The 24,716-nt window shown below is 40.9% G+C and overlaps 1 protein-coding gene across 2 annotated transcripts in view; it reads right to left on the minus strand.

The window, feature by feature from the left end:
* Positions 1 to 3,331: 3,331 nt before the first annotated feature.
* setdb1a (SET domain bifurcated histone lysine methyltransferase 1a) overlaps positions 3,332 to 24,716 on the minus strand; it is an 89,408-nt gene continuing 68,023 nt past the window's right edge. For both annotated transcript variants that reach the window (XM_060904925.1, XM_060904924.1), the window contains exons 14-23: positions 12,253 to 12,369; positions 10,560 to 10,729; positions 10,233 to 10,475; positions 10,067 to 10,150; positions 9,897 to 9,980; positions 9,598 to 9,819; positions 9,390 to 9,485; positions 9,082 to 9,302; positions 3,808 to 3,896; positions 3,332 to 3,672 (exon numbers count right to left, since the gene is read on the minus strand). In XM_060904925.1, coding sequence (XP_060760908.1) covers positions 3,555 to 3,672; positions 3,808 to 3,896; positions 9,082 to 9,302; positions 9,390 to 9,485; positions 9,598 to 9,819; positions 9,897 to 9,980; positions 10,067 to 10,150; positions 10,233 to 10,475; positions 10,560 to 10,729; positions 12,253 to 12,369 — 1,444 coding nt within the window. In that variant the 3' untranslated portion in view covers positions 3,332 to 3,554. The remainder of the gene's footprint in view (positions 3,673 to 3,807; positions 3,897 to 9,081; positions 9,303 to 9,389; positions 9,486 to 9,597; positions 9,820 to 9,896; positions 9,981 to 10,066; positions 10,151 to 10,232; positions 10,476 to 10,559; positions 10,730 to 12,252; positions 12,370 to 24,716) is intronic.

The following is a 24,716-nucleotide window of genomic DNA, read 5'->3' on the forward strand; positions in this document are numbered from 1 at the left end:
GTCATGCGGCATCCCAGACTCTACATCACTGTTTTTTGATTATCGTACTATAAAGCCTATTCATTGTTCACGACATTTGTATTCAGGCCTGAACCTGGAAATTTGTCAGCCATGACAAAATTGAGCTGATTTCATATAGTCTGATTAAAGCGTCACTGGACGTAAGGGGCCCAAACCCTGAAAACCAACCCCAGACAATTATCCCTTTTTCACCACACTTTACTGTTGGTAGGTAGTGTTCTCCTGCCAGCTATTGAAGCCCGATTCCTCACTCCAGAAAACACATTTCTACGAGTCAATGACAACATGCTTTACTTCACTCCAGCCCACACTCTGCACTGCATGTCGTGATCTTTGGCTTGTGCAGCTGCATGGCCATGAAAACCTCAACGAGAGCCACAGTTCTCATTCTGATGTTGCTTCCAGAGACAGTTTGGAAAACTGTAGTGAGTGATGTAACAGAAGACAGGTGATTTTTACACTCTAGTGTTTCAGCTCTGAGAGTTTGCATGGTCTAACATGGGCTTCATGACTGAACTTTTGTTCTTCCTAGCTTCCATTTCACAATAATACCACTTACAGTGGACCGGGGCAAATCTCACAGGGCAGAAATGTCATTAATTGACTTGTGGAATCCCAAGACAGCACCACATTTAAAGTCAGTGAGCTCTTCAGTGTGACCCATTCTACTGCCAATATGTGCCTATGGAGACTTACATGGCTACATGCTTCACTTTATGCACTATTAGGAGGGGTTTCCACATACATTTGGCCATACAGTGCACATACTGCTTTTAGAACACATTCATTCACATTGCATAAATATTTTATAACACGCGTGTGCGCACACACTCTCTCTCTCTCTCTCTCTCTCTCTATATATATATATATATATATATGAGAAAGTTGTAGAAGGGACACAGTGTTTCCTTTAGTGTTATAAAAATAAATTTGATGAACACTTCCCTTGAGGATATTAAAAAGTGAATAATTTGAGCAAGAATACAGGCTTAGTAAATGAGAAGCTGTATTGGAAAGGGGCTATGATGAAGACCCACCTTACACATGGTAAGACACCAGGTAGAGGCATTTTTGCCAATACTTTACCACCATATACAGTGCACTTCTTAGAGGAGCATGTAATCAAACACCATTACATTACAGTTTCTTATTTATGCAGTTTTATCTTATCATTTGAGTCCAGATGCTACACTGTAAAAAAAGAATAGTTGAGAATACTTGAAATTTCAAGGCAACAGTCTGCATTAAGAATTTTATGTTTTGCCAATGATGTGCCCATGAAAATCCAAACTATGATAAAACTGTTATCTTTATTAAGAATTCTTAATTAAGTCAATTTTCAATTCCTCATTCTGCCAACATAGATTTCTCTTTTTGCTGAACAGTGGCATTCACAGTAGTACAAAAAGGCAATTGAGGTTATCACAATCTTTTTTTTTAGATTTTTTTGGGGCTTTTTTCACCTCTATTTGGATAGGACAGCGTAGAGACAGGATCGGGAAATGACCTCGGGTCGGAACCGAACCCAGGTCCCCGGATTTATGGTATGGCGCCTTATCCACCTGAGCCACGACGCCCCTGAGGTTATCACAATTTATCATTAAACTATACATGCCTTTTTTCATTGTTCTACACAATTACAAAAATTTTTAAAACCCACATTGTGGGTGTGGCTCAGGTGGATAAGGCGCCATACCATAAATCCAGGGACCCAGGTTCGATTCTGACCCAAGGTCATTTCCCGATCCGTCCCGTTCATTTCCTGTCTCTACACTGTCCTATCCAAATAAAGGTGAAAAAAGCCCCCCAAAAAAGTCTGATAACCTCAATTGCCTTTTTGTACTACTGTGAATGCCACTGTTCAGCAAAAAGAGAAATCTATGTTGGCAGAATGAGGAATTGAAAATTGACTTAATTAAGAATTCTTAATAAAGATAACAGTTTTATCATAGTTTGGATTTTCATGGGCACATCGTTGGCAAAACATAAAATTCTTAATGCAGACGGTTGCCTTGAAATTTCAAGTATTCTCAACTATTTTTTTTTACAGTGTAGCCAAATATATGATTTAATGCTGTCAAACTGAAGCGTTAATAAAAATTAATATTTCGAATGTTTATATAGTACGCTATGAAGCACTATGTGTACAGTACATTCTACAACTTGATCAAATTGCTGTTAGTAAAAAAGTTAACAAGTTAGAAGGTAAAAGATAATATTATATATAAATAAAATGACAACACAGTAACCTAGTACTTATTCAGTCAGCTCAATGAAAAATTATGGCTGTTATTTCATAAAACATCCAATATCATCAAAAATTCTCCCGCATTGCTTGATGAAATATTTATGCAATGGTTACCAATGTCTTATAAAGGCACTGGGTACTTACCTGTCAAATAAAGTGGTACACTTTCTTTGTTTTAAGCATTTTCCCCAAAATATTAATCCTTTCAAATTTTCAGTTTATAGCGGAGCTCCTCGCATGCGGAGCAGAGCTCCATACTTAAGAGAATATGGTAATGCATCGACCTGATTTTGATGGCTTTTGTGACCATATGATGCAAGTCCACAGGGAACCTGATTATAAGCATCTCAAACACTTGACCACCGGACAACAAAATTTGTATCTTTATTTACATAAGATAGATGTGTTTTTACCCAGCATTTACTTTTAATTTGCTTTTTTTTAATGTGGGATTGTTTACTAACATGTTTTATGAAAAACATTGATGTAAAAAATGTTTTTTCATAGCGGGCAACATATCTTTGTATTGTATGCTTTTTTTTTTTTACCCAAACAATGTTACTCTGCACACTCGTGTAAACATAATTATTGTATCATTCAGTAGCAATTATGAGCATCTTTCCTTAGTTGTAGATAATCTAAATCTACCGCGGTTCGATATCGATTAGTTCTTATGTCCAAAAATATTCAGTTGTAACGATACAGTAATGATGTAAAGTGAAAGTACTGGTTCACTGCTGTCCACCAGGCACCCAGCAGAGTCACACCATCACATGTCATGGTGTAGTTTCTGGTGCATAGCATACAGTGTCAAAGAAAGGAATAAATATGTATTCGTAACTGAGATGTGTATCTCATTATTGGTCTTACTGTCAAGACAATGCTGCAATTTTTTGACGCGAAATACACAATTTATTATTCTTCTATTCAGGTCAATTTTGTGCGCTTGTAAATATTTTGCTCATATACTCATCAGGTGCTCCACTTTTAAGCACTGCCTAAACATATATTACATCTGATATATGATAAGTACTGCTATTAATGAAACACACCCACTCAGTGAACATTTAATCCTTTTTATTAATAAGATATCCAAATTCATTTTAAAATGTATTATAGTTTGAAGTGGTTAAAATAGAACAGGATAAAGCATACAGTGTACAACCAGCCTTCCTAAATTATAAATTGTTAACACTCCGCAAACTGAACGTGCGATACAAATCGATAGGTCCATCACAACACCAGTGTGACGGACTCTAGAAACCAAACAGTCTCAGAACAGGACTCAGAGTAACCGGCCTGTGCATTCTGTTGAACCGCAGCAGCAGAGCAGCACCTTGCCCTCCACACTGCCCACTTCATAACTGTAATCCCACGTCAGCTCTGTTCCAGCCCTGATACGCCTGACACACACACACACACACACACCAAGGTAAATGAAGGTCTATATGAGAGCAGTCAATGAATTTCTAATTAAAAACATCCTGTGTCTGTCACGTACACACAAAGCACATTGTGTATTAAACACTGTTACTCACTTGCTAGTGAAGAATGCAACCCAGGGGAAGCGGAGGTCATGTGTGTCCACAAAAACATTTTGGACAAACAAATTGGGACTGCAGCTATGCTGTGGACATGAAAGGACAAGTTAAGGAGTGAGCAAAGAGATTATGTCTTTTACATTTTTTTTAAGATGTGTTTTATGAAATAACTAAAATTAACATGAAAGAAAAAAAAAAAAACACCACCACAAAGGACCTTTGTCATCTGACACAGGGCTGCTGCTAGTTTTGTTATGGTCAATAATAAAATATTCAGTTCACTACATATAATTAAACCCAGGACTCGAAATTAACTTTTTTTCTTTGTGTCCCCCAGTGGTCCCGAATTCTGTGTTGTATTGTCCCGAATGGAAGCAATAGTGTCCCCATTTTTTTCCTCTCTGAAATAACCAGTGGTTAATATTATCATATGAAGTTACTATTATATTTGTAACTATGCGATTTTGAACCCTTTATATCATTTTTACAATAAGTCACAAGACACAAGCGACACGTGTCCTATACATCATCTACTTCAAAATTACAGTTATTGCATTTTCAGTTTATTAAACTTTGGCGATCTCGCTGTATGAATAGATACCCGTTTATTTAAAGGGGCCAACTAGCTCATTCAGAAAATGTTTCAACTCCCTACATCTGCAATACACTTTAGTTGAAAATAAGACCCCTTTTATGTTCATTTCATCTACTTATACCTTGAATATCTGTTGGCACTTATAAGGCCAACTTATCATTTTCACCATTACCGTTATCCATAGCCCTGTGATGACCTGGCGACTTGTCCAGGGTGTACCCCGCCTTTCGCCCGTAGTCAGCTGGGATAGGCTCCAGCTTGCCTGCGACCCTGTAGAACAGGATAAAGCAGCTACAGATAATGAGATGAGATGAGACCGTTATCCATTTTTATGAACTTTCGCTGCCGAAACGTGGGTGCAAATGTTAGCAACATCAACATAGTGCCAGGTCCGAGCCTAGCTGTGCTGCTGACTGACTAAACTTTCTGAACTAGAAAGACACCAAGAAAACTCACTTATTCTGTTGAACGGTATCTTCCGTCAATATCATCCACATCATTCCTGTTGTATTTTATAACGTGTCTAACAGTGTTCATTAAGTTCATTCAGTTGCTAGCGTTGCCTGCAGACCAGGCGATGACACTTTGGATCCTGAAGGTCCCGGAGACGTTATGTCTGGGCTTTCAGTTTCTTCCCCGCGGTCGGTCCGCTTCAACCACTTAAGCATTTTTGTTCTGGCAAGAGTCGGCGCAGCGTGTGCGGTAGCAATTCCATTCCAAGTCCATATAATGCGGACTCCGGCCGAAGATTCTAGAACAGAATGCGCCACTGTGTAGCCTACGGATGCAGGTGCATCGAAAGTGTAGCTACTATGTATTTGTCGCTGTTAACGTTTTAAAATTAAAACTGACAAATTAGGTGAATGTCTACGTATGTGTTACGGCTTTGTAAGTAATATTAATGTAGAACTTTTTTTCTAGATCTATTTTTTTCCATTGTCCCGGGATTGTCCCAGATATGATAATTTTGTGTCCCGATGACATTTTTTATGGTCCCCGGGACGTCGGGACACCGTTAGTTTCGAGCGCTGATTAAACCCATTATTATCAACTGTAGTTTAAATATGAAATGTTTTTACTTGTAGTTTACCTGTGCTTATGAGATCTCATCATTATCTCTAGCTGCTTTATCCTTCTACAGGGTCGCAGGCAAGCTGGAGCCTATCCCAGCTGACTACGGGCGAAAGGCGGGGTACACCCTGGACAAGTCGCCAGGTCATCACAGGGCTGACACATAGACATAGACAACCATTCACACTCACATTCACACCTACGCTCAATTTAGAGTCACCAGTTAACCTAACCTGCATGTCTTTGGACTGTGGGGGAAACCGGAGCACCCGGAGGAAACCCACGCGGACACGGGGAGAACATGCAAACTCCGCACAGAAAGGCCCTCGCCGGCCCCGGGGCTCGAACCCGGACCTTCTTGCTGTGAGGCGACAGCGCTAACCACTACACCACCGTGCCGCCCTGCTTATGAGATTATTATTATTAAGTTTGGATTCAGGACTGGCCAAGGTACAAGAGAAGCAATCAAGACAATGAGAATGCTGTCAGAAAAAGTAAGTGATTATAATCTTGAAATGTATGTTTGTTATGTAGATGTCAAAAAAGCATTCAATAAAGTGAACTGAACAATCATGCTTCAAATTCTACAAATCATAGGCGTGGATTGGAGAGATAGAGGACTAATTAAGAATCTGTATTGCAATCAAAGTGTACATACGGGTGCTAGATGAATTATCACAGCTCAGCACCATTGGTAGAAGAGTTAGGCAAGGATGTTCTCTATCCCCATTATATACAGTGGGACAAAAAAGTATTTAGTCAGCCACCAATTGTGCAAGTTCTCCCACTTAAAAAGATGAGAGAGGCCTGTAATTTTCATCATAGGTACACTTCAACTATGAGAGACAAAATGAGAAAAAAAATCCAGGAAATCACATTGTCTGATTTTTAAAGAATTTATTTGCAAATTATGGTGGAAAATAAGTATTTAGTCAATAACAAAAGCTCATCTCAATACTTTGTTATATACCCTTTTTTGGCAATGACAGAGGTCAAACGTTTTCTGTAAGTCTTCACAAGGTTTTCACACACTGTTGCTGGTATTTTGTCCCATTCCTCCATGCAGATCTCCTCTAGAGCAGTGATGTTTTGGGGCTGTTGCTGGGCAACACGGACTTTCAACTCCCTCTAAAGATTTTCTATGGGGTTGAGATCTGGAGACTGGCTAGGCCACTCCAGGACCTTGAAATGCTTCTTACGAAGCCACTCTTTTGTTGCCCGGGCGGTGTGTTTGGAATCATTGTCATGCTGAAAGACCCAGCCACGTTTCATCTTCAATGCCCTTGCTGATGGAAGGAGGTTTTCACTCAAAATCTCACGATACATGGCCCCATTCATTCTTTCCTTTACACGGATCAGTCGTCCTGGTCCCTTTGCAGAAAAACTGCCCCAAAGCATGATGTTTCCACCCCCATGCTTCACAGTAGGTATGGTGTTCTTTGGATGCAACTCAGCATTCTTTCTCCTCCAAACACGACAAGTTGAGTTTTTACCAAAAAGTTCTATTTTGGTTTCATCTGACCATATGACATTCTCCCAATCCTCTTCTGGATCATCCAAATGCTCTCTAGCAAACTTCAGATGGGCCTGGACATGTACTGGCTTAAGCAGGGGGACACGTCTGGCACTGCAGGATTTGAGTCCCTGGCGGCGTAGTGTGTTACTGATGGTAGCCTTTGTTACTTTGGTCCCAGCTCTCTGCAGGTCATTCACTAGGTCCCCCCGTGTGGTTCTGGGATTTTTGCTCACCATTCTTGTGATCATTTTGACCCCACGGGGTGAGATCTTGCGTGGAGCCCCAGCTCGAGGGAGATTATCAGTGGTCTTGTATGTCTTCCATTTTCTAATAATTGCTCCCACAGTTGATTTCTTCACACCAAGCTGCTTACCTATTGCAGATTCAGTCTTCCCAGCCTGGTGCAGGTCTATAATTTTGTTTCTGGTGTCCTTTGACAGCTCTTTGGTCTTGGCCATAGTGGAGTTTGGAGTGTGACTGTTTGAGGTTGTGGACAGGTGTCTTTTATACTGATAACGAGTTCAAACAGGTGCCATTAATACAGGTAACGAGTGGAGGACAGAGGAGCCTCTTAAAGAAGAAGTTACAGGTCTGTGAGAGCCAGAAATCTTGCTTGTTTGTAGGTGACCAAATACTTATTTTACCGAGGAATTTACCAATTAATTCATTAAAAATCCTACAATGTGATTTCCTGGATTCTTTCCCCCCATTCTGTCTCTCATAGTTGAAGTGTACCTATGATGAAAATTACAGGCCTCTCTTATCTTTATAAGTGGGAGAACTTGCACAATTGGTGGCTGACTAAATACTTTTTTGCCCCACTGTATATATATATCTGCTGAAATGTTCATCAAAAACTTCTTGGGATCTTTTGGACACTGGTATGAAATTTGGTGGAAATTATGTGAAATCAATCAGGTTTGCAGACAATAAATAATGTGTAAACAACACAGGAAGGATTGAGCAGAATGCTCAACAAACTTAATGAGAAAGCAAAGGATATGGGAATGAAGATCAATGTTCGAAAAACAAAGGTACAGCGCATAAGTAGGAAGAGAGGAAAACCTTGGAGAAGAACTTGGAGTTGAAAGAGAATTACTGAAAACAGTAAAAGATAGGAGAAAGAAGTGGTTAGGACATGTATTGAGAGGGGACAGTTTATATCGGCCAGTAACAGAAGGGAAAACGGGAAGAGGAAGAAGAACAGCTACACTAATGAGCAACTTGGGAGGAGGAAGAGCCTATGGAGAATTAAAAAGAATGGCGGAGGACAGAGAAGGATGGAGGCTGTCAAACCTGTAAGAGGACCTACCAAAAGGTAGAACACTAAGAATTATTATTATGATTATTTAATTTATTTAAATTTCATAAAAATAAGCTAGAATTCATCCCTGATGCGATTGTGTTTTGTATATAGCCTACTCCTTGTACACTCTTACTGGCTCATACTACAGAAAATTTGGGTGTGGTTGATCAATTTACAGCAACTGCTGTCGCACTTCATGCTTTAGATTTACTCCAAGGATTTCCTCCTACCATTTGTTATGAGGCATTCTGAGAACCTTAACACATTTTTATGAGCTGCTTTAAAGGTGATGTATGATACCCCTTTTCCACAAGTTGACACAGTTCCCTCAGGTCTTACTGAAATGTTTGTGACACACTTTGGTTAAAATAGTACAAGGAAAAAAAACACTACAACTCCATTCTCACCCTGTCTAAACAGCCCTGATCAAAATGGCTGATTTGAGCACCTGTTCCTTTAAATGATAATGAGCCACTGTTCACCCCAAACCCTCTTCCTCCAGCCAATGAGGTAGCACTTTCCTTGTGATAATGTAGGAATATTATTTTGAGTTGGTATACTCTGTGGCTCAAGAACATAATCATGTTATGGAGGCTTTTCCTCCCTTGAAGCAATAATTTTTATTAAAAAACAAACAAAAAACACTCGCTTTGAAATACTGACATCATATATTTTTTTTATTTTAGTATAAAACTAATTTGTGGGGTCCAAGAACCATGGATTTTGGTGCAATACACTCCCTATCTTCTCTCTGTCTCTCAACATCTCCATTTATTTTCTTACGTTAATGAACCGTGCCAGGTTTCCCTCGTGCCTGGCGTCGATGAGATAGCAAGCCTTTTCTCCGTTAAACAGGCTTCGAGTGCACTTTCGTCCATGTGCCGTTTTCTTTTCCTGCACACATTTCTCAGCCACTGCTTGTGGCTTCACTCTCCTATGACTTGACTTGATGGCAAAAGCACGTGTAGACTTCTTGGCGAATCCCAGTTTATGCCCTCCTGGACCTGAGGAGGCGCACACAAAAATTACAGAACAAATTGAGACCAACTGCTTGAACTACATAAAATAAAAAGAACGAACTGGACACTAACCCTCTTTCCTCATCTTCTTGGCCATGGAAACGGTCATCTCTGTTTGCTCCTCTGAGATTTGAGGAGATGTCGGGACATTATTATGAACTTCGTTTTCTACATAAGCATAAAGGAAATATGAAGTAATCAATGAAGCAACAGTTTAGAACCCAAATCACAAGCCATTAGGGGCATAGGAGATTTTTCAGTTGAAGAAATGAGAGCTTACGTTCTGGGATGTTGGCATTTCTCCGTGTGGTATAGCTCCTCTTAAAGTCATTGCTCATGTATTTCCATTCCCCTCCCATATCGTCATCCGAGCTTATTTTATAATCCTCATCGTCCAGATCGTCATCATCATCATCATCTGAATAGTCATCACTTGCTTTTCTCTCCTTTTTACCATGTGTCATTTTTGTTTCAAACTTCTGTTGGGTTGTCTCTTCCTTTTCTAAGGAAATAAGGAACATAACAGAATACACTAAACTGACCCACTCACTCACTCACTCACTTACTCAGACACAGTACCTTCACCACTGCTAGAACTTGAGTCCAATTTGAACACATGCTCCTTTAACGCCCTGGGTGTCTGTTGGGTTGTCTCTTCCTTTTCTAAGGAAATAAGGAACATAAAAGAATACGCTAAACCGACTGACCGACCGACCGACCCACCCACTCACTCACTCACGACACAGTACCTTCACCACTGCTAGAACTTGAGTCCAATTTGAACACATGCTCCTTTAACGCCCTGGTTGTCTGTTGGGTTGTCTCTTCCTTTTCTAAGGAAATAAGGAACATAAAAGAATACGCTAAACCAACCGACCGACCGACCGACCCACCCACTTACTCACAACACAGTACCTTCACCACTGCTAGAACTTGAGTCCAATTTGAACACGTGCTTCTTTAACGCCCCCGTTGTCATTGTCACGAGGGTCTTCTTGTCGGTCTGTTCCTCTGGGTCAGAGCAGTAAGCTTCACTTTCATAACCCTCCTTCAGTTTCTCCACTCCTTCAATGTAGTCCAGGTTTGCCAAATATTCGTTGCCAGACATTTCTGTGGATGCACTTTCCGCATTTACCCCTTCGTCGCTGACTACCTTCCCTGTGCAGAAAGGTGTAATGAATCTCTGCTACACGCTGAATATCTTGTTTGTTAACTAGTAATTCAGTGCTCATGTACACATACCTGTGAAAACACACACGAATGTACCCTTGGACACGTCGTCCAGGCAACGCAAGCCCCAGCCTTTGTGCTGAGTCATGAAAACTTCCAGGCGCAGTTGAAGGCCATGCTGAACCAGTCTGTTACCACATAGAAATGGATCACAGCGACACAGAGGGTTACACTCGTACACCCTGCAGAGGGAAACAAAGAATAAGGAAAAGATCTCGGTGTAGCGTTTTGATTTCATAACTCTCTTGTAGCCAGGAACCGCTTCAGTACAGATTTATTACATGAACGTTATTTAAATGCTTCGTAGTTCCACAGACAAGACCTCCTTAGGTCCACTGTTTATGAGCCTACTTGTTTTTGTTATTGGATTAAACCCATTCAATTTAAGTGACTAATCAATAACTCTAACATCTCAAAAATGAATAAAATCATTGTTGACGATCTTATGTTATGATGCTTCCTGGACTTCCACTCTGAGAACCACTAATATAATCTGTGTATCATACTCACTATCCTCACTCACTATCCATTTTACGTCACTGGACCACTGAACTGCGGGTATGACATTGCATGGTTTTGCTCCTCCACAACCCTCTATCATATGCATCGCCCGGGGTCAGTCCCAATGCCTTCAGGTCTCCCTTCAGCACTTCACTCCAGCTCTTTCTAGGTCGCCCAGGTGGCCTACGTCCATCGACTTCCAGGGTGTATATACGACTCAACCAGGTGTTGTTCCTCTGGACGTGGCCAAACCATCTGAGGCGCTTCCGTCGAATGGTATCAGCAAGATCTTCTAAGTACAACCACTGGCGGAGGTCCTGGGTTCGGATGTCGTCCGTTGGTTTGATGCCGCACATCCAACGAAGCATGGTTCTTTCATTCCTCTGGAGCCTGGCCAAGTCTGCCTGTTTCAGGGGCCAGCATTCGCATGCATAAAGCAATGCCCCCCTAACACAGCTGTTGTAGATTTTACCACGTGTATTGAGAGACAGACTCCTGGAACAGAGGAGTGGTAGAAGCTCTCTAAATTTACCCCATGCAGCCCTGACCCTAGTTACAGTGGCAGCCTCACAGCCACCTTCTGCAGATATGCTGTCCCCCAGATAACAAAAGGAATCCACGACAGCAAGATCTTGGTTTCGACTCTTACTGAAGTGCATGGTCTACCATCAATGGGACGAGTTGTTCCTAGGCATCTAAAGGATGGATCAGGGTTCAGTCTACCACGGATACCACTACATTTCTTGTGAATCCAGTGGGAGCAACCGGTGCAGAGGATAGAGTTCACCCCAACTCCCTTCCTACATACTCCACAAGGGTATCCACCAGAATCTTTAAGTGTACCCAGGTTTATGCCTGAGATCATGACTTTGGTTTTCTTCATATTAACACGGAGGCCTTTCGACTCCATGCCTGCCTTCCAGGAGCTCACTTTCTGTTGCAAACCCTCTAGGGAGTCTGAGGCAAGTACCAGGTTGTCAGCATACAGCAGCTCCCAAGGGCATCCAGTGTGGAACTCCTGTGACAAGGCCTCAAGGACAATGATAAACAGGAGGGGGCTCAGCACTGATCCTTGGTGGACACCAACTTGGACTTTAAAGCTCTCACTGTATAAATTGTCAATTCTGACACTGCTTGTAGCAAATGAGTACATTGCTTTGACAGCCTTACACACAAGAAATACACAGCAAGAGATTAATCTCACCCAGTGGGCACATATCTGGGCAATCGCTTGTGTGTGTATCCGGCAGAGACATCCACAGGACCACCGGTGAACAACGACGTAGCCTCAATGGTCATCTGATAACAGGAGCACTTTGACCTGTGACACAAGCATATGCATTAGTCAGTGTTTCTCAACCAGTGGGCCACGAAGCGCCATCTAATGGGTCGCCAATTTTTTTTCCAAGTTTGAAGCCAAATACTAAATAGTTCAGGATGTCATAATGTCCCAAATCTGGTAGCTGGTTTGACGTACACCTTTCAAGTGAAATAAATACATTTGTGGTTAAATTAAGAAGAACAAAGTTTTTATTGTTGCCACGTCCCTCCTTTGCATTTAACCCCCGCGCATGCACGCACACACGCTGCGTGCATGCACACACACAGCATGCATGCGCAATGGACAGAATAAATAAATATGTCTGTGGGTAAATTATATCGATTTGCTGGAAGAGAAGAGCAGGGAGGATTGAGAATCAAGCAGCTGTGGTTTGTTTACACCCGATACTAAAACTTCTAGCGTCCTAGAAACCATCACAAAGACGCGTACAAAGCCCAAAAATTTCTCCTTGATACAGGATTTTATCTTGTAGTGTCTTGATCCCCATATCTTTAACCCAGCCACATATAAAAAGTTGTACTCCTTGTTTCCTGTAGACAAACATGGCAATAAGTTCTTGTGTTAAAGGACCAGACTCCACCGTTGGATCATTAAACCCTTTTGACTGAGAATGCCCTGCATGCATGGCTTGGCTTCTGGCACATCCATACAATTTTAAATACAATACCTACAATTAAAAACAGTTTGTTTTTATTGCATTTATTTAATTCCTGGGATCTCGTCTGTAACGGAGTAATGTTGCATCCCATTAATACACGTTACAATAGATTATTAGATTCTAATAGAATAGATCAGCCAAAATAATTGGTGATCTTTTTTAATGGGCCTTGACTTGTTACAAGTATGAATAGATGGGCCTCAAAGCAGAAAAGGTTGAGAACCCATGAATTACATGGATGTAACAGCAGGAGACCAAACCTGAACATAAAGAAACTCACCACCAAGTACACAATCTCCAAAGCTAGCAGGCCATGAAGGAGCCGGTGGGATGGAAAATACCCCAAAAATAAATATTTAAATGACTGCCAACCTTTAAACATTTTGCATTAGGAGTTTCACATTCACAAAGAAGCAGTGAGCAGTCTTTTCCCCAGATAAAACATGATTTCTGAATGACCAACAGTTGCTCAGGTGTTAAAAGCTGCCTGCTTGAAAGATAAGCAAATACGCCGCCCTCACTTTCAGTCATGTTGAACAGAGATGTTGTTGGTACATTCATGCAAAATAAAGTCTATCAATGTGTATCCGACTTAACCATCATTACATATTAGGCATATATAGAAACTTAATAAACTGGTCAGAAGGGCTGGCTCAGGCCCTGTCCACACGGCAATGGATTCAGGTGACTCCGATACAATTGCTTATCGTTTAGGCCTGGCGTCCACACGGCACCGGCGTTTTGGGTGCCCAAAACGCAATCTTTTTGAGAACGGGTTCCAGAGTGGAAAGATCTGGCAACGTTGCCATTGTGAAGTCGTCTGGATGAGTAGAACGGATTTGTTTACGATGACGTCACAACCACATGGCTGTGAGTGCTTCACGCCGGGTAGAAGTGTAACGAATATCACCAGGAAAAAGCCTTACAGAGCACTAGTGAGAGTGAAACACGAGCTTGGATATTATTATTATTATTATGTTCAGTGTTAGTTCACAGTAGTAATGCAAGAAGCAGAATAGTGACAGTAATAGTGACGCAAAAACATGCAATTGTACAAACACTGCAGCTCTACAGCAAAATATTCATTTATGAAATGGTCTGATTCTTAACACCAGTAGTGCCAATGATCTTCTCATTGCGATGCGAGTTGTCAACAAATCCTATAACTTGGTTCATGAAACGCGCTTACAAAATATTTTCACTGTGAATATTTATTGTGTAACGGTGCAATCCCGCCAGCAAAAATAGGGGAAAAAAGGAGCAATCTCACCTCTTCAGATGTTGATTTAAGTCCGACAATACATTCCTCAAAAAGGGCGTAGAGGAGCAAATTAATCCAATTTATTCCGGACCATTAAAGACGCCGCCTTCCGCGTAGAATCATACGTCATCCTCGCCGCCATATTGGAGAGGTCAAAGCGGAGAATAAAGATTAGCTGCGTTTAACTGTACCAACAGGTTTACCGTCCAAACGAGATCACATGGGATTACCTTTCACAGGTGAGAAACAGCAAATTAATCCATCAACGTGTAGTATTCAATTTATTCCGGACCATTAAAGACGCCGCCTTCCGCGTAGAATCATGTGTCATCCTCGCCGCCATTTTGGAGAGGTCAAAGCGGAGAAAAAAGATTAGCTGCGTTTAACTGTACCAACAGGTTTTCTGTCCAAACGAGATCACATGGGATTACCTTTCACAGGTGAGACTGGAAAAATACTTTTCATTGTATTTGGTCATTATAATGTAATTTTACAAACAGATTTTCCTGACTTTGTGGCTAATATGAAGTCTCGCACATAATAGTTTATGCGCATGCGTCCTTACTTCTTCTATTGTTCTGGTGTCTCCGAAGGGACCGTCTGACAGCGCCCCTAGAGGTGTGGCATGTGTATTGCATCGTTTTCAGCAAGCGTTGCGTTGCCATATGGACCTGATATTTTACTGATTGTTGCCCATTTGGACGCGATATATTTTTAAATAACATCTCGTTGCCGTTGTTGTGTGGATGTAGCCTCAGTCTTGGACTGTCCTCTGGACTCCATTGAGGTGGTGGGTGAGAGGAGGATGTTAGCCAAGCTGACCTCTATTATGAATAACCCCTCTCACCCCCTACATGAGGCTGTGGGGGCTTTAAGCAGCTCTTTTAGTAGTAGACTGCTACACCCACAGTGTAAGAAGGAAAGATACCGCAGGTCATTCATACCTACTGCTGTCAGACTGTATAACACCCACAACTTGTAATGTAGCACCAATAACCTGCTTGTCATTTAATTTGCACTACTTCACCACTACTACCTCTGCCATCTCTCATCGATGCAATTATGTGCAATAATGTAGGCCCTAAACTATTTTTATGCATACTTATATTTATATAAATATTATTTATGTATATATGTGTGTATATATACACAGAGTCTACCTGTAATGTGCAACTTTTCCGAGCCTCTCAATAAGGCAATTTTTCTATACTTTTTCACGGTAGATAATGCAAATAGCCCTCTGTATTTAATCCTTCGTTTGTCTAATTTTTATTTCAGTTTTATTTGTTATCTGTTTGACATTTTCTTGCTACTGTAACACGTGAATTTCCCCGATGTGGGATGAATAAAGTGAATCTAATCTAATCTAATATATCAATGTCATGTGCGATGATAAATCTGAACACAAATTTATGACAATATGAAATAAAAAATGAATTGTGATTATCATCAGGCTGCGTTTTTCCTAGCTGTACAATAGCAGGAATACATGTGACGTCACCATAGGTGGAAGTAACACAGCTCTAATGCTGCAAAAACAGATTTGGGAAAAAAGTTGTTGTCTGATTGACTGAAAGCTGAAGAAAAGAAAATGGTGCAAATGTTCATAAAAGTTTATTAATAAAAGGCCGATTTGTGATTAACTTTCATTTTTAATAGAAAAAGAATATTTTAAGTTAATAGACTATTATATTTTACGTCAACCTTTACAAACGTGGGTGAATAATTATCGTTGGTTACTAAGAAAACGAAACAAACTTTTTCTTGAGGTTTAATTCTTTTTTTAATAAAAGTATTATTTAAGTTGATGAAGAATAGCAAAAATAAATGCTGCGATTTTTGGTAATAAAATTTTCATTTAATTTTTTGTGGGAGAATTGAATCGAATGGTGAATTGGTGAATTGTTACATGCCCATTACACATGTAACATCAGCTAATTATAACATAAGACACACGAAATACTTCATCCAAAAAGAGTTATAAATGGCTCTTACACTTTCTTTCGGCTGAAACAGAACATTAAAAAGGATTCAGTAACACTTTGAGAATAATTTTAATGGTAATTGTAAACAGACAGTGATTTAAATAACCTTTGTTTGCTTTGTTCTGCTATACTCAGAATCCAGTCATGGTTTCAGGAGGGATATTAGACCATTAGACAAACATTGGTAGAAGTATTATCCATAAAATATTGTGCTATATTTCTTACGGTTCACCATGTTTACCACCCTCTTCAGCTGTATATGGCCATTTTTGTTTTATTTAATATTATTTGTGAGTCATTTAATATTAGAAATAAAAATGTATATACATATAAATGTATATGATAGGAGGTGGGGGTGTTTGGCCTGGAAGGGTTGAGGGAAGCACCATCCCACTCGGGAAGGTGCTGCTCTCATTTCTTGCAGCATAGTTCATAGTCTCAGAACAGGCCTAGTTAATTTCTGACAATCCAGAGTCAAGGCCAGGGAGCAGACCAACAGGCTAAACCGACTGTCTGCTAGCTGCACAGAGTCGTCACTCAGGGTTCACTACATCAAGACTGTGTCTGTTCTCCGAGCTCAACAAAAAAGTAGAAATACTCCGAGAGTTTGTTCCAGTAACCTAATCAATATAAAATTAGGTCATACTAACTGTACAGCTGCTGCCAGCACCTTTGATCTAAAGGTGGGGCTATTAAATATTAGATCTCTTACATCTAAAGCGCTAATGGTTAATGAACTTATTACTGATCAGAAGTTTAATGTACTTTGTTTAACTGAAACACGGATTAAGCCAAATGAATATATAGTATTAAATGAAGCGAGTCCTCCTGGATACAGTTATATACACCAGCCTCGTCTAACTGGCAGAGGAGGAGGCGTTGCGGTTATTTATAATGATTATCTAGGTGTAACACAAAAACCTGGTTATAAATTTAATACATTTGAAGTTCTTCATACTAATATAATGTATGTAGCCTTGAAAAATAAGTCTACCCAGTTAATTCCGTTACTTATTATTTACAGGCCCCCGGGGCCATATTCTGAGTTTCTTTCTGATTTGCAGATTTGATCTCAGATCTGGTTATTTCCTTAGACAAAGCTTTAGTTGTCGGAGATTTTAATATTCATTTCGATAACCCAGAAGACCCTTTGAAAACAGCGTTTGTGTCCATTTTAGATTCAGTAGGGGTTAATCAGAATGTCATAGGACAGACCCATAATGGTGGTCACACCCTCGATCTAATACTAACATTTGGGGTAAACGTCAAAAATACAGTCATACTTCCACAGTCTGAAGTTCTCTCAGATCATTATCTCATCTCATTCAAAATATGTCTGAGTAATAATATATGCACCTCACCACGCTACTGTATTAAACGTACATTCATGTCAACTACTGCACAGAGCTTTATAAATGATCTCCCAGAGTTATCAACTTTGATTGGGTCACTGTCAGCCCCTGCAGAACTTGATCAGGCAACTGAATGCTTCAGAGTCAACGTTCTGCTATACGAGGTGTGTCAGAAAAGAAACAGGACTGAGGTCACAAAATTTATGTCAAATCCAAACTACAAACTACAAGTTTTCCCCTATACTTCTGCTATACTTTAGATAATGTAGCTCCTCTTAAAAGGAAAATGATCAGAGAGAAAAAATTAGCACCCTGGTATAATGATGACACTCACACATTAAAACAGACCACTCGAAAACTGGAACATAAATGGCGTCAAACAAAGTTGGTAGCGTTCAAATTAGCTTGGAAGGAGAGCTTCCTGAAGTATAGAAAAGCTCTTAGTTATATCTCTCCTCCCTAATAGAAGATAACAAAAATAATCCTAGATTCCTATTTAACACTGTCGCAAAATTAACCAGAAATAAGTCCACTATAGACACGTGCACACCTGCAGTATGTAGTAGCAACGACTTCATGAATTTTTTTAATGACAATATTGAAAATATCCGACAAAAAATTCAAACTAGTAATTTAAGGTCAGACAATGTAAGTGACCCTGTAGTTAACAATATAACTGTATCAGATCAGCAGTTAGAATGTTTTACTCCCCTAAAAGAAACTGAATTACTTTCATTAATCTTCGCATCAAAAGCCTCAACTTGCGTACTAGATCCCTTACCGACACATCTATTCAAACAGATAATACCTGAAGTAATTGAACCGCTTCTAAAAATAATAAATTCTTCTCTTAGGATTGGCTATGTACCCAAATCCTTTAAACTAGCAGTTATCAAACCCCTGATTAAAAAAACTTGACCTTGACCCCTGTCAGCTGTCCAATTATCGGCCAATATCAAACCTCCCCTTTATCTCCAAGATCCTTGAAAAAGCTGTGGCACAGCAGTTATGCTCATATTTACATTGGAATAACATCCATGAAATGTATCAGTTAGGATTTAGACCTCATCATAGCACAGAGACAGCACTGGTTAAAGTAGTAAACGACCTACTGTTGGCGTCTGATCAGGGCTGTGTCTCGCTGCTTGTGTTGCTTGACCTTAGTGCAGCATTTGATACCATTGATCATTCCATTCTTCTGGATAGACTAGAAAATGTGGGAGTTAAGGGAACGGCCCTCTCCTGGCTCAGGTCTTATCTAACTGATCGCTATCAGTATGTTAATGTAAATGGTGATTTTTCTAGACCTACTGAGGTAAAGTTTGGTGTCCCACAAGGTTCTGTCTTGGGTCCACTGCTTTTTTCTTTATATATGTTACCTCTAGGTGATATTATTAGTAAACATTGTATTAGTTTCCACTGTTATGCTGATGACACACAGTTGTATGTTTCTGCAAAACCTGATGAGAGACACCAGCTTAATAGAATTAATGAATCTGTGAAGGACATTAGACACTGGATACTTATTAACTTTCTTCTGCTTAACTCTGACAAGACTGAAGTACTTGTACTCGGACCACATACAGCTAGAAGTAAGTTTTCTGATTACACAGTAACTCTGGATGGCCTTTCTGTTTCTTCACGTGCAGCAGTAAAAGACCTCGGAGTGATTATTGACCCCAGTCTTTCATTCGAAACTCAGGCCACACCAATTTAATTAGCTGGTTCTCGGATTTTTTCAGGAAAAATATGAAGTGAGCGAGCGAAATAAAAATAAAATTAAAAAACTGCTCTGATGAAACAGCTTCAGCTACAAGGCATGACATCTAAATTTAAAGTGTATGTGAATACAAACTATAAGGTTCCATTTATTTATTTATTTGATAAAACGTTTTTCCTTCATCATAGATCACCGTACTTAAGAGCAGGGCTGCCAATTTTTCAAAATTCCATGAATCTCAATATTCACAACAGTCTAAATAAATCAATGACTTAATAACCTACATGATTGAGTTCATGTTCATTAAAGACATTAGCAATTACGTCCATAATGTATTTAGGAAAAACTAAATGTGGCCTATAATTTATAAACTTAAGTTTCACACCTCACTCTTTTTGTCATGCAGGTTTTATTTATATTAGGCAATGTACAAAAATTCAGCATTCTATGTTCGCATGCTTATTTTGATAAAGGCGTACGGTTTGTCATTTAAGAGATGGTGAACCTAGGCACTAAGAAAACTGGCTGTGGGATTGAGGCAGAATTGCAAAATGCATGAAATATAATGTAGACTAGGTCTACTGTAGGCCTACATTCAAACTCATTTTTCTGTCACGAAAACAGTTTATCACAGCAACGGGTGACTAATAGCATTAGAACGACAAGATCGCGCTGTTTCACCAGATATGCGGACGGTAGTCTATTGGCCCTTTTCCACTACCCTTTTTCAGCTCACTTCAGCTCGCTTCAGCTCACTTCAGCCCGACACGGCTCGCGTTTCGACTACCAAAAAACAGCACGACTCGGCTCGCTTCAGCCCTGCTTAGCCCCTAAAACTCGCACCGTTTTGGAGTGGGGCTGAAGCGAGCCAAACCGAGCTGAGTGAGACTGGGGGCGTGAGCAGACACTCCCCTGTGCACTGATTGGTGAGGAGGAGTGTCCTCACATGCCCACACACGCCCCGCGAGCGCGCTGGGATCTGTAAACACCGTAAACCCGGAAGAAGGAGAATTACGAGAATTTCTGAAGCCTTATGCGCCTCGCCTCATCTATACGCTCTTGCCAGTATCTGTTGGCGTTGTCGGTGACAACAAGCCACAGCACCAAGACCAGCAACACTAACGACTCCATGTTTATTGTTTACTATCCGGGTCGTGAGACTACCGCTTAAAAGCTCACTGATGTCACTGTTTGTGCTGCTTAACGACATCACGTGACGTCCACCCACTTTCGCTAACTCCACCCAATGTGTCCACCCACTTCCAGCCAGCAGGGTTCAGCGCGGTTGTAGTCGAAATGCAACTCCAACAGCCCCGCTCAGCTCGACTCAGCACGGCACGGCTCAGCCGCGTTTGTAGTGGAAAAGCGGCATATGTGACTAAAACTCCGCGATCAATTTAACCGAGATGAATATTCATCAGCGTGCAGTTAGGTGAATCGGGCTAGAGTAAGAGCAGATTTTTTTGCATGAGAAACAGGAGGTGTGTTGCGTGAGGGCGTGAGAGGGCAGTCATACGCGCGTGTCTCACACTCACTACATGACAGTCGGCAGCCCTGCTCAAGAGGGATGCTACCCAGAAAAAATGAACAAGGGAATAAACCCAGTAGGTCTACAGTAAATTTGTGTCATGTATTGTCCTTGTCAGCAGGGCTAGCTCTGGCTGCACGTCAGGCAAACCAGTAAACAGATAGGCTAAATAAATGATTGAATTACAGTCAATTGAACATCTACAATGCACAGAAAAAAAGATTTGACCAGGAGTAGGCTACTTCTGATGGCTAAATACTTCAAATGATTTTCTGTTTGCCCCTCACATCAATCAATGAAATATATAAATCAAACCCACCTCCACAGAGTTGTTGTCCAAGTTGGCACATCACAGGGTAACAAGCTCACGGCATCTTGAGTACAACTGTGCAAAGTTTTCCCCCTCTTAAATTTCGACACACCTGCCAAAGATTTTACACTTCTGTTCGCTGAATATCCTAACAATCACAACCACAGGCTTTGCAGGATTCCCCTCCACAGGCATGTTTCTTCCACAAGTCTTTATCTAAAGTGAAAGGGGCGATTTGATTGGTTTTCGACGTCACATGACCTCAACCTGCAGGCTTCAATATTTTGAACCATCAGCCACGATGTTTTTCTGTTGGTGGGAGTTTGATTTCGATTTTATTTTTTCTTCATTTTGCATTTTCTTCAAGCGGCGATTCCGAGAACCAACTAATCGAATTGGTGTGGCCTCACATTGATAACATTACCCGGATAGCTTTCTTTCATCTCAGAAATACTGCTAAGATAAGAAATTTAATGTCATTACACAATGCAGGAAAAACTAGTTCTTGCTTTCGTTACTTCCAGGTTGGATTATTGTAATGCCTTACCCTCTGGATGTTCCAATAAGTGCATAAACAAGCTCATCTCATCATCTCTAGCCGCTTTTTCCTGTTCTACAGGGTCGCAGGCAAGCTGGAGCCTATCCCAGCTGACTACGGGCGAAAGGCGGGGTACACCCTGGACAAGTCGCCAGGTCATCACAGGGCCGACACATAGACACAGGCAACCATTCACACTCACATTCACACCTACGGTCAATTTAGAGTCACCAGTTAACCTAACCTGCATGTCTTTGGACTGTGGGGGAAACCGGAGCACCCGGAGGAAACCCACGCGGACACGGGGAGAACATGCAAACTCCGCACAGAAAGGCCCTCGCCGGCCACGGGGCTCGAACCTGGACCTTCTTGCTGCGAGGCGACAGCGCTAACCACTACACCACCGTGTCCGCCCATAAACAAGCTCCAGTTAGTTCAAAATGCAGCAGCAAGAGTCCTTACTAGAACTAGAAAATATGACCACATCACCTCTGTCTTATCCACAGAAATTTTGATTGGCTCCCAATCAAATTTCGTATTGATTATAAAATACTTCTATTGACCTTTAAAGCACTGAATGGTCTTGCGCCACAGTACCTGAGTGAACTTCTGGTCCTTTATGACCCGCCACGCCTACTTAGATCAAAAGGTGCAGGCTATCTGCTGGTACCTCATATAGTGAAGGCTACATCAGGGGGCGGAGCCTTTTCTTACAAAGCCCCACAGTTACGGAACAGCCTTCCAAGTAGTGTTCGGGAATCAGACACAGTCTCAGCATTTAGTCTAGGCTGAAAACATATCTGTTTAGTCAAGCCTTTTGCTAATGGTGTTTATGAGATAAAAGTGTAGATCCTCAGGCATAGAGTATTTTGGTAAACTGGGATGTATGGATGCTGTCAGTCCCCACTCGCTTGCTCACTCAAGTTTGTTGACAGTGTAGTGGCTGCTGCTTTATGTCCCCGGGCTCCCTCATGGCTGTGTTACCTTCTGGCTCTCCCCTTTTAGTTATGCTGTCATAGTTAGTTTTGCCGGAGTCCCTGCTTGTACTCAGCGGAAAATGTATACTGTTCCTACTTATTCAGATGACATTGGGCATACCTAACCACCTGTGTTTTCTCCCCCCCAAAAAAAATCTGTTCCTCTGAGTTACATGTCAATCCTGAGATCGAGATGCTGACCTCTTCTGCTCCTCGGACCTGCCTGATCCATCCTGATGCCCTATGTCTGGTTGGAGTCTCATCACATCGCTCCTGTGGAGGACGGCCCCATATGGACAGTTGGAGGTCACGCTTGGAGGACGCTCTGGACGATTGCAGTGATGCTTTTGTGGCTGAGGACTACAGTTGACTTGCTAACTTAGGACTGCAGTTGTCATGAACAGTTTTGCACTCAAGTTTCCATCAATGAAGAGTTACAACATCAACGAAATTGACTTCATGTTAAAACTGTTAATGTTATAGTCATGTTGTCTGTTGCTGCCCAAATGAGGATGGGTTCCCTTTTGAGTCTGGTTCCTCTCGAGGTTTCTTCCTCATGTCGTCTGAGGGAGTTTTTCCTTGCCACCATTGCCACAAGCTTGCTCATTGGGGATAGATTAGGGATAAAATTGGCTCATGTCTTGGGTCATTCAGATTCTGTAAAGCTGCTTTGGGACAATGTCTATTGTTAAAAGCGCTATACAAACAAACTTGACTTGACAAGATGTGAAAAGCAGCAAAGTGGGGGAAAAAGTCTGAATACATCTCATCTACATATATTTGCTTCCGTGCAAAAAATATATATACCTACACTGTAACCCTGCAATAATGAACTCTTTTACTATGAACTTTCGCATATAATGAACTAAGTTTGTGTCCCCCACCCTTTAATGACAATGACTCGGAGTCTTCAAAAATAAAAAAAATCACTGAGCCATGTGCTCCTCTTCCCCCCAGAGACGAACATTAAGTAATCAGATCCACAGTCAAGTTAACAATACATGTTAATGCCATAAAACATTAACAAGCTTCGCTTAGGTGTCAATCACAAACAGTTGTTGAGAACATCAATCACTGACTTCTAAAAAAAAAAAAAAAAATCCTTTCAAAGGACTTTATTTTAAAAGCTAAAAGCAATTTTACTCGAGTCTTTACTCCATAAGCATTGTTGTTATGGCTACTTGTAAACGTAAAATACCCTTTGTCTGTCTAAAAACGCAGGCGATAGATGGATGTAAATCACTGGAAAGTTTTATTTAAAAACTTGCTGGCAAACCAATCCAAATGAGTGAAGAAAAATCGGAGTCGAGAAACAGGCAATGATCAAGTGAGGCACAGACAGGATATCAAAGGTGGAGACAAAAGGGCAGAATCGGAAGTCGACAGTGTTGGAACCAGAATATTAACATAGTGCTACAAAAGGCTTGGTACCATGAGACACAAGGTACAGCATGTACATTCGCAAAGTTTGCGTGTAGTGAGAGTCCTTATAGCACGTGCGCTGTGATTGCGCAGTAATCTGGAACAGGTGCATGGTAATTAGTCCTAATGGCGTGCCACGCGTGTACATGAGTAGCAGTTTGAGGTGTACCACTGTGCGCGGACGTGACACCATCGAAGACAAACTTCATATGCTAGACCGTGTAAATTATGGTGAGAAAGCAACAAATTTGTCTAAAGAATATGGTATCCTGAAAAATTCAATTTCAACTTTTAAAGCAAAAGAAAAAAGAGCTCCGAGACTTTGTCTATAACTGCAATCAGCATAATGGGCTGAAAATAAAGATGATGCAGCAAGCAAATGATGGCGAGTGTGACTTCTTTCCTTTACTTCGTAAACATGTACGTGAATTAAGCGTAAATATATATTAAACACAGTTGGTCTCGTTTTTTGTAAGAGTGAGCGTTTAGTGTGACAAGTGGGTCCATTTCAGTGTTATGAACTTTGAGTTAACAAATTAATTGGCCATCCCCCAAGGAGTCCGTTTATAGCAGGG

This window comes from Neoarius graeffei, chromosome 22 (genome assembly GCF_027579695.1).
Source record: "Neoarius graeffei isolate fNeoGra1 chromosome 22, fNeoGra1.pri, whole genome shotgun sequence".
Taxonomy (NCBI): domain Eukaryota; kingdom Metazoa; phylum Chordata; class Actinopteri; order Siluriformes; family Ariidae; genus Neoarius; species Neoarius graeffei.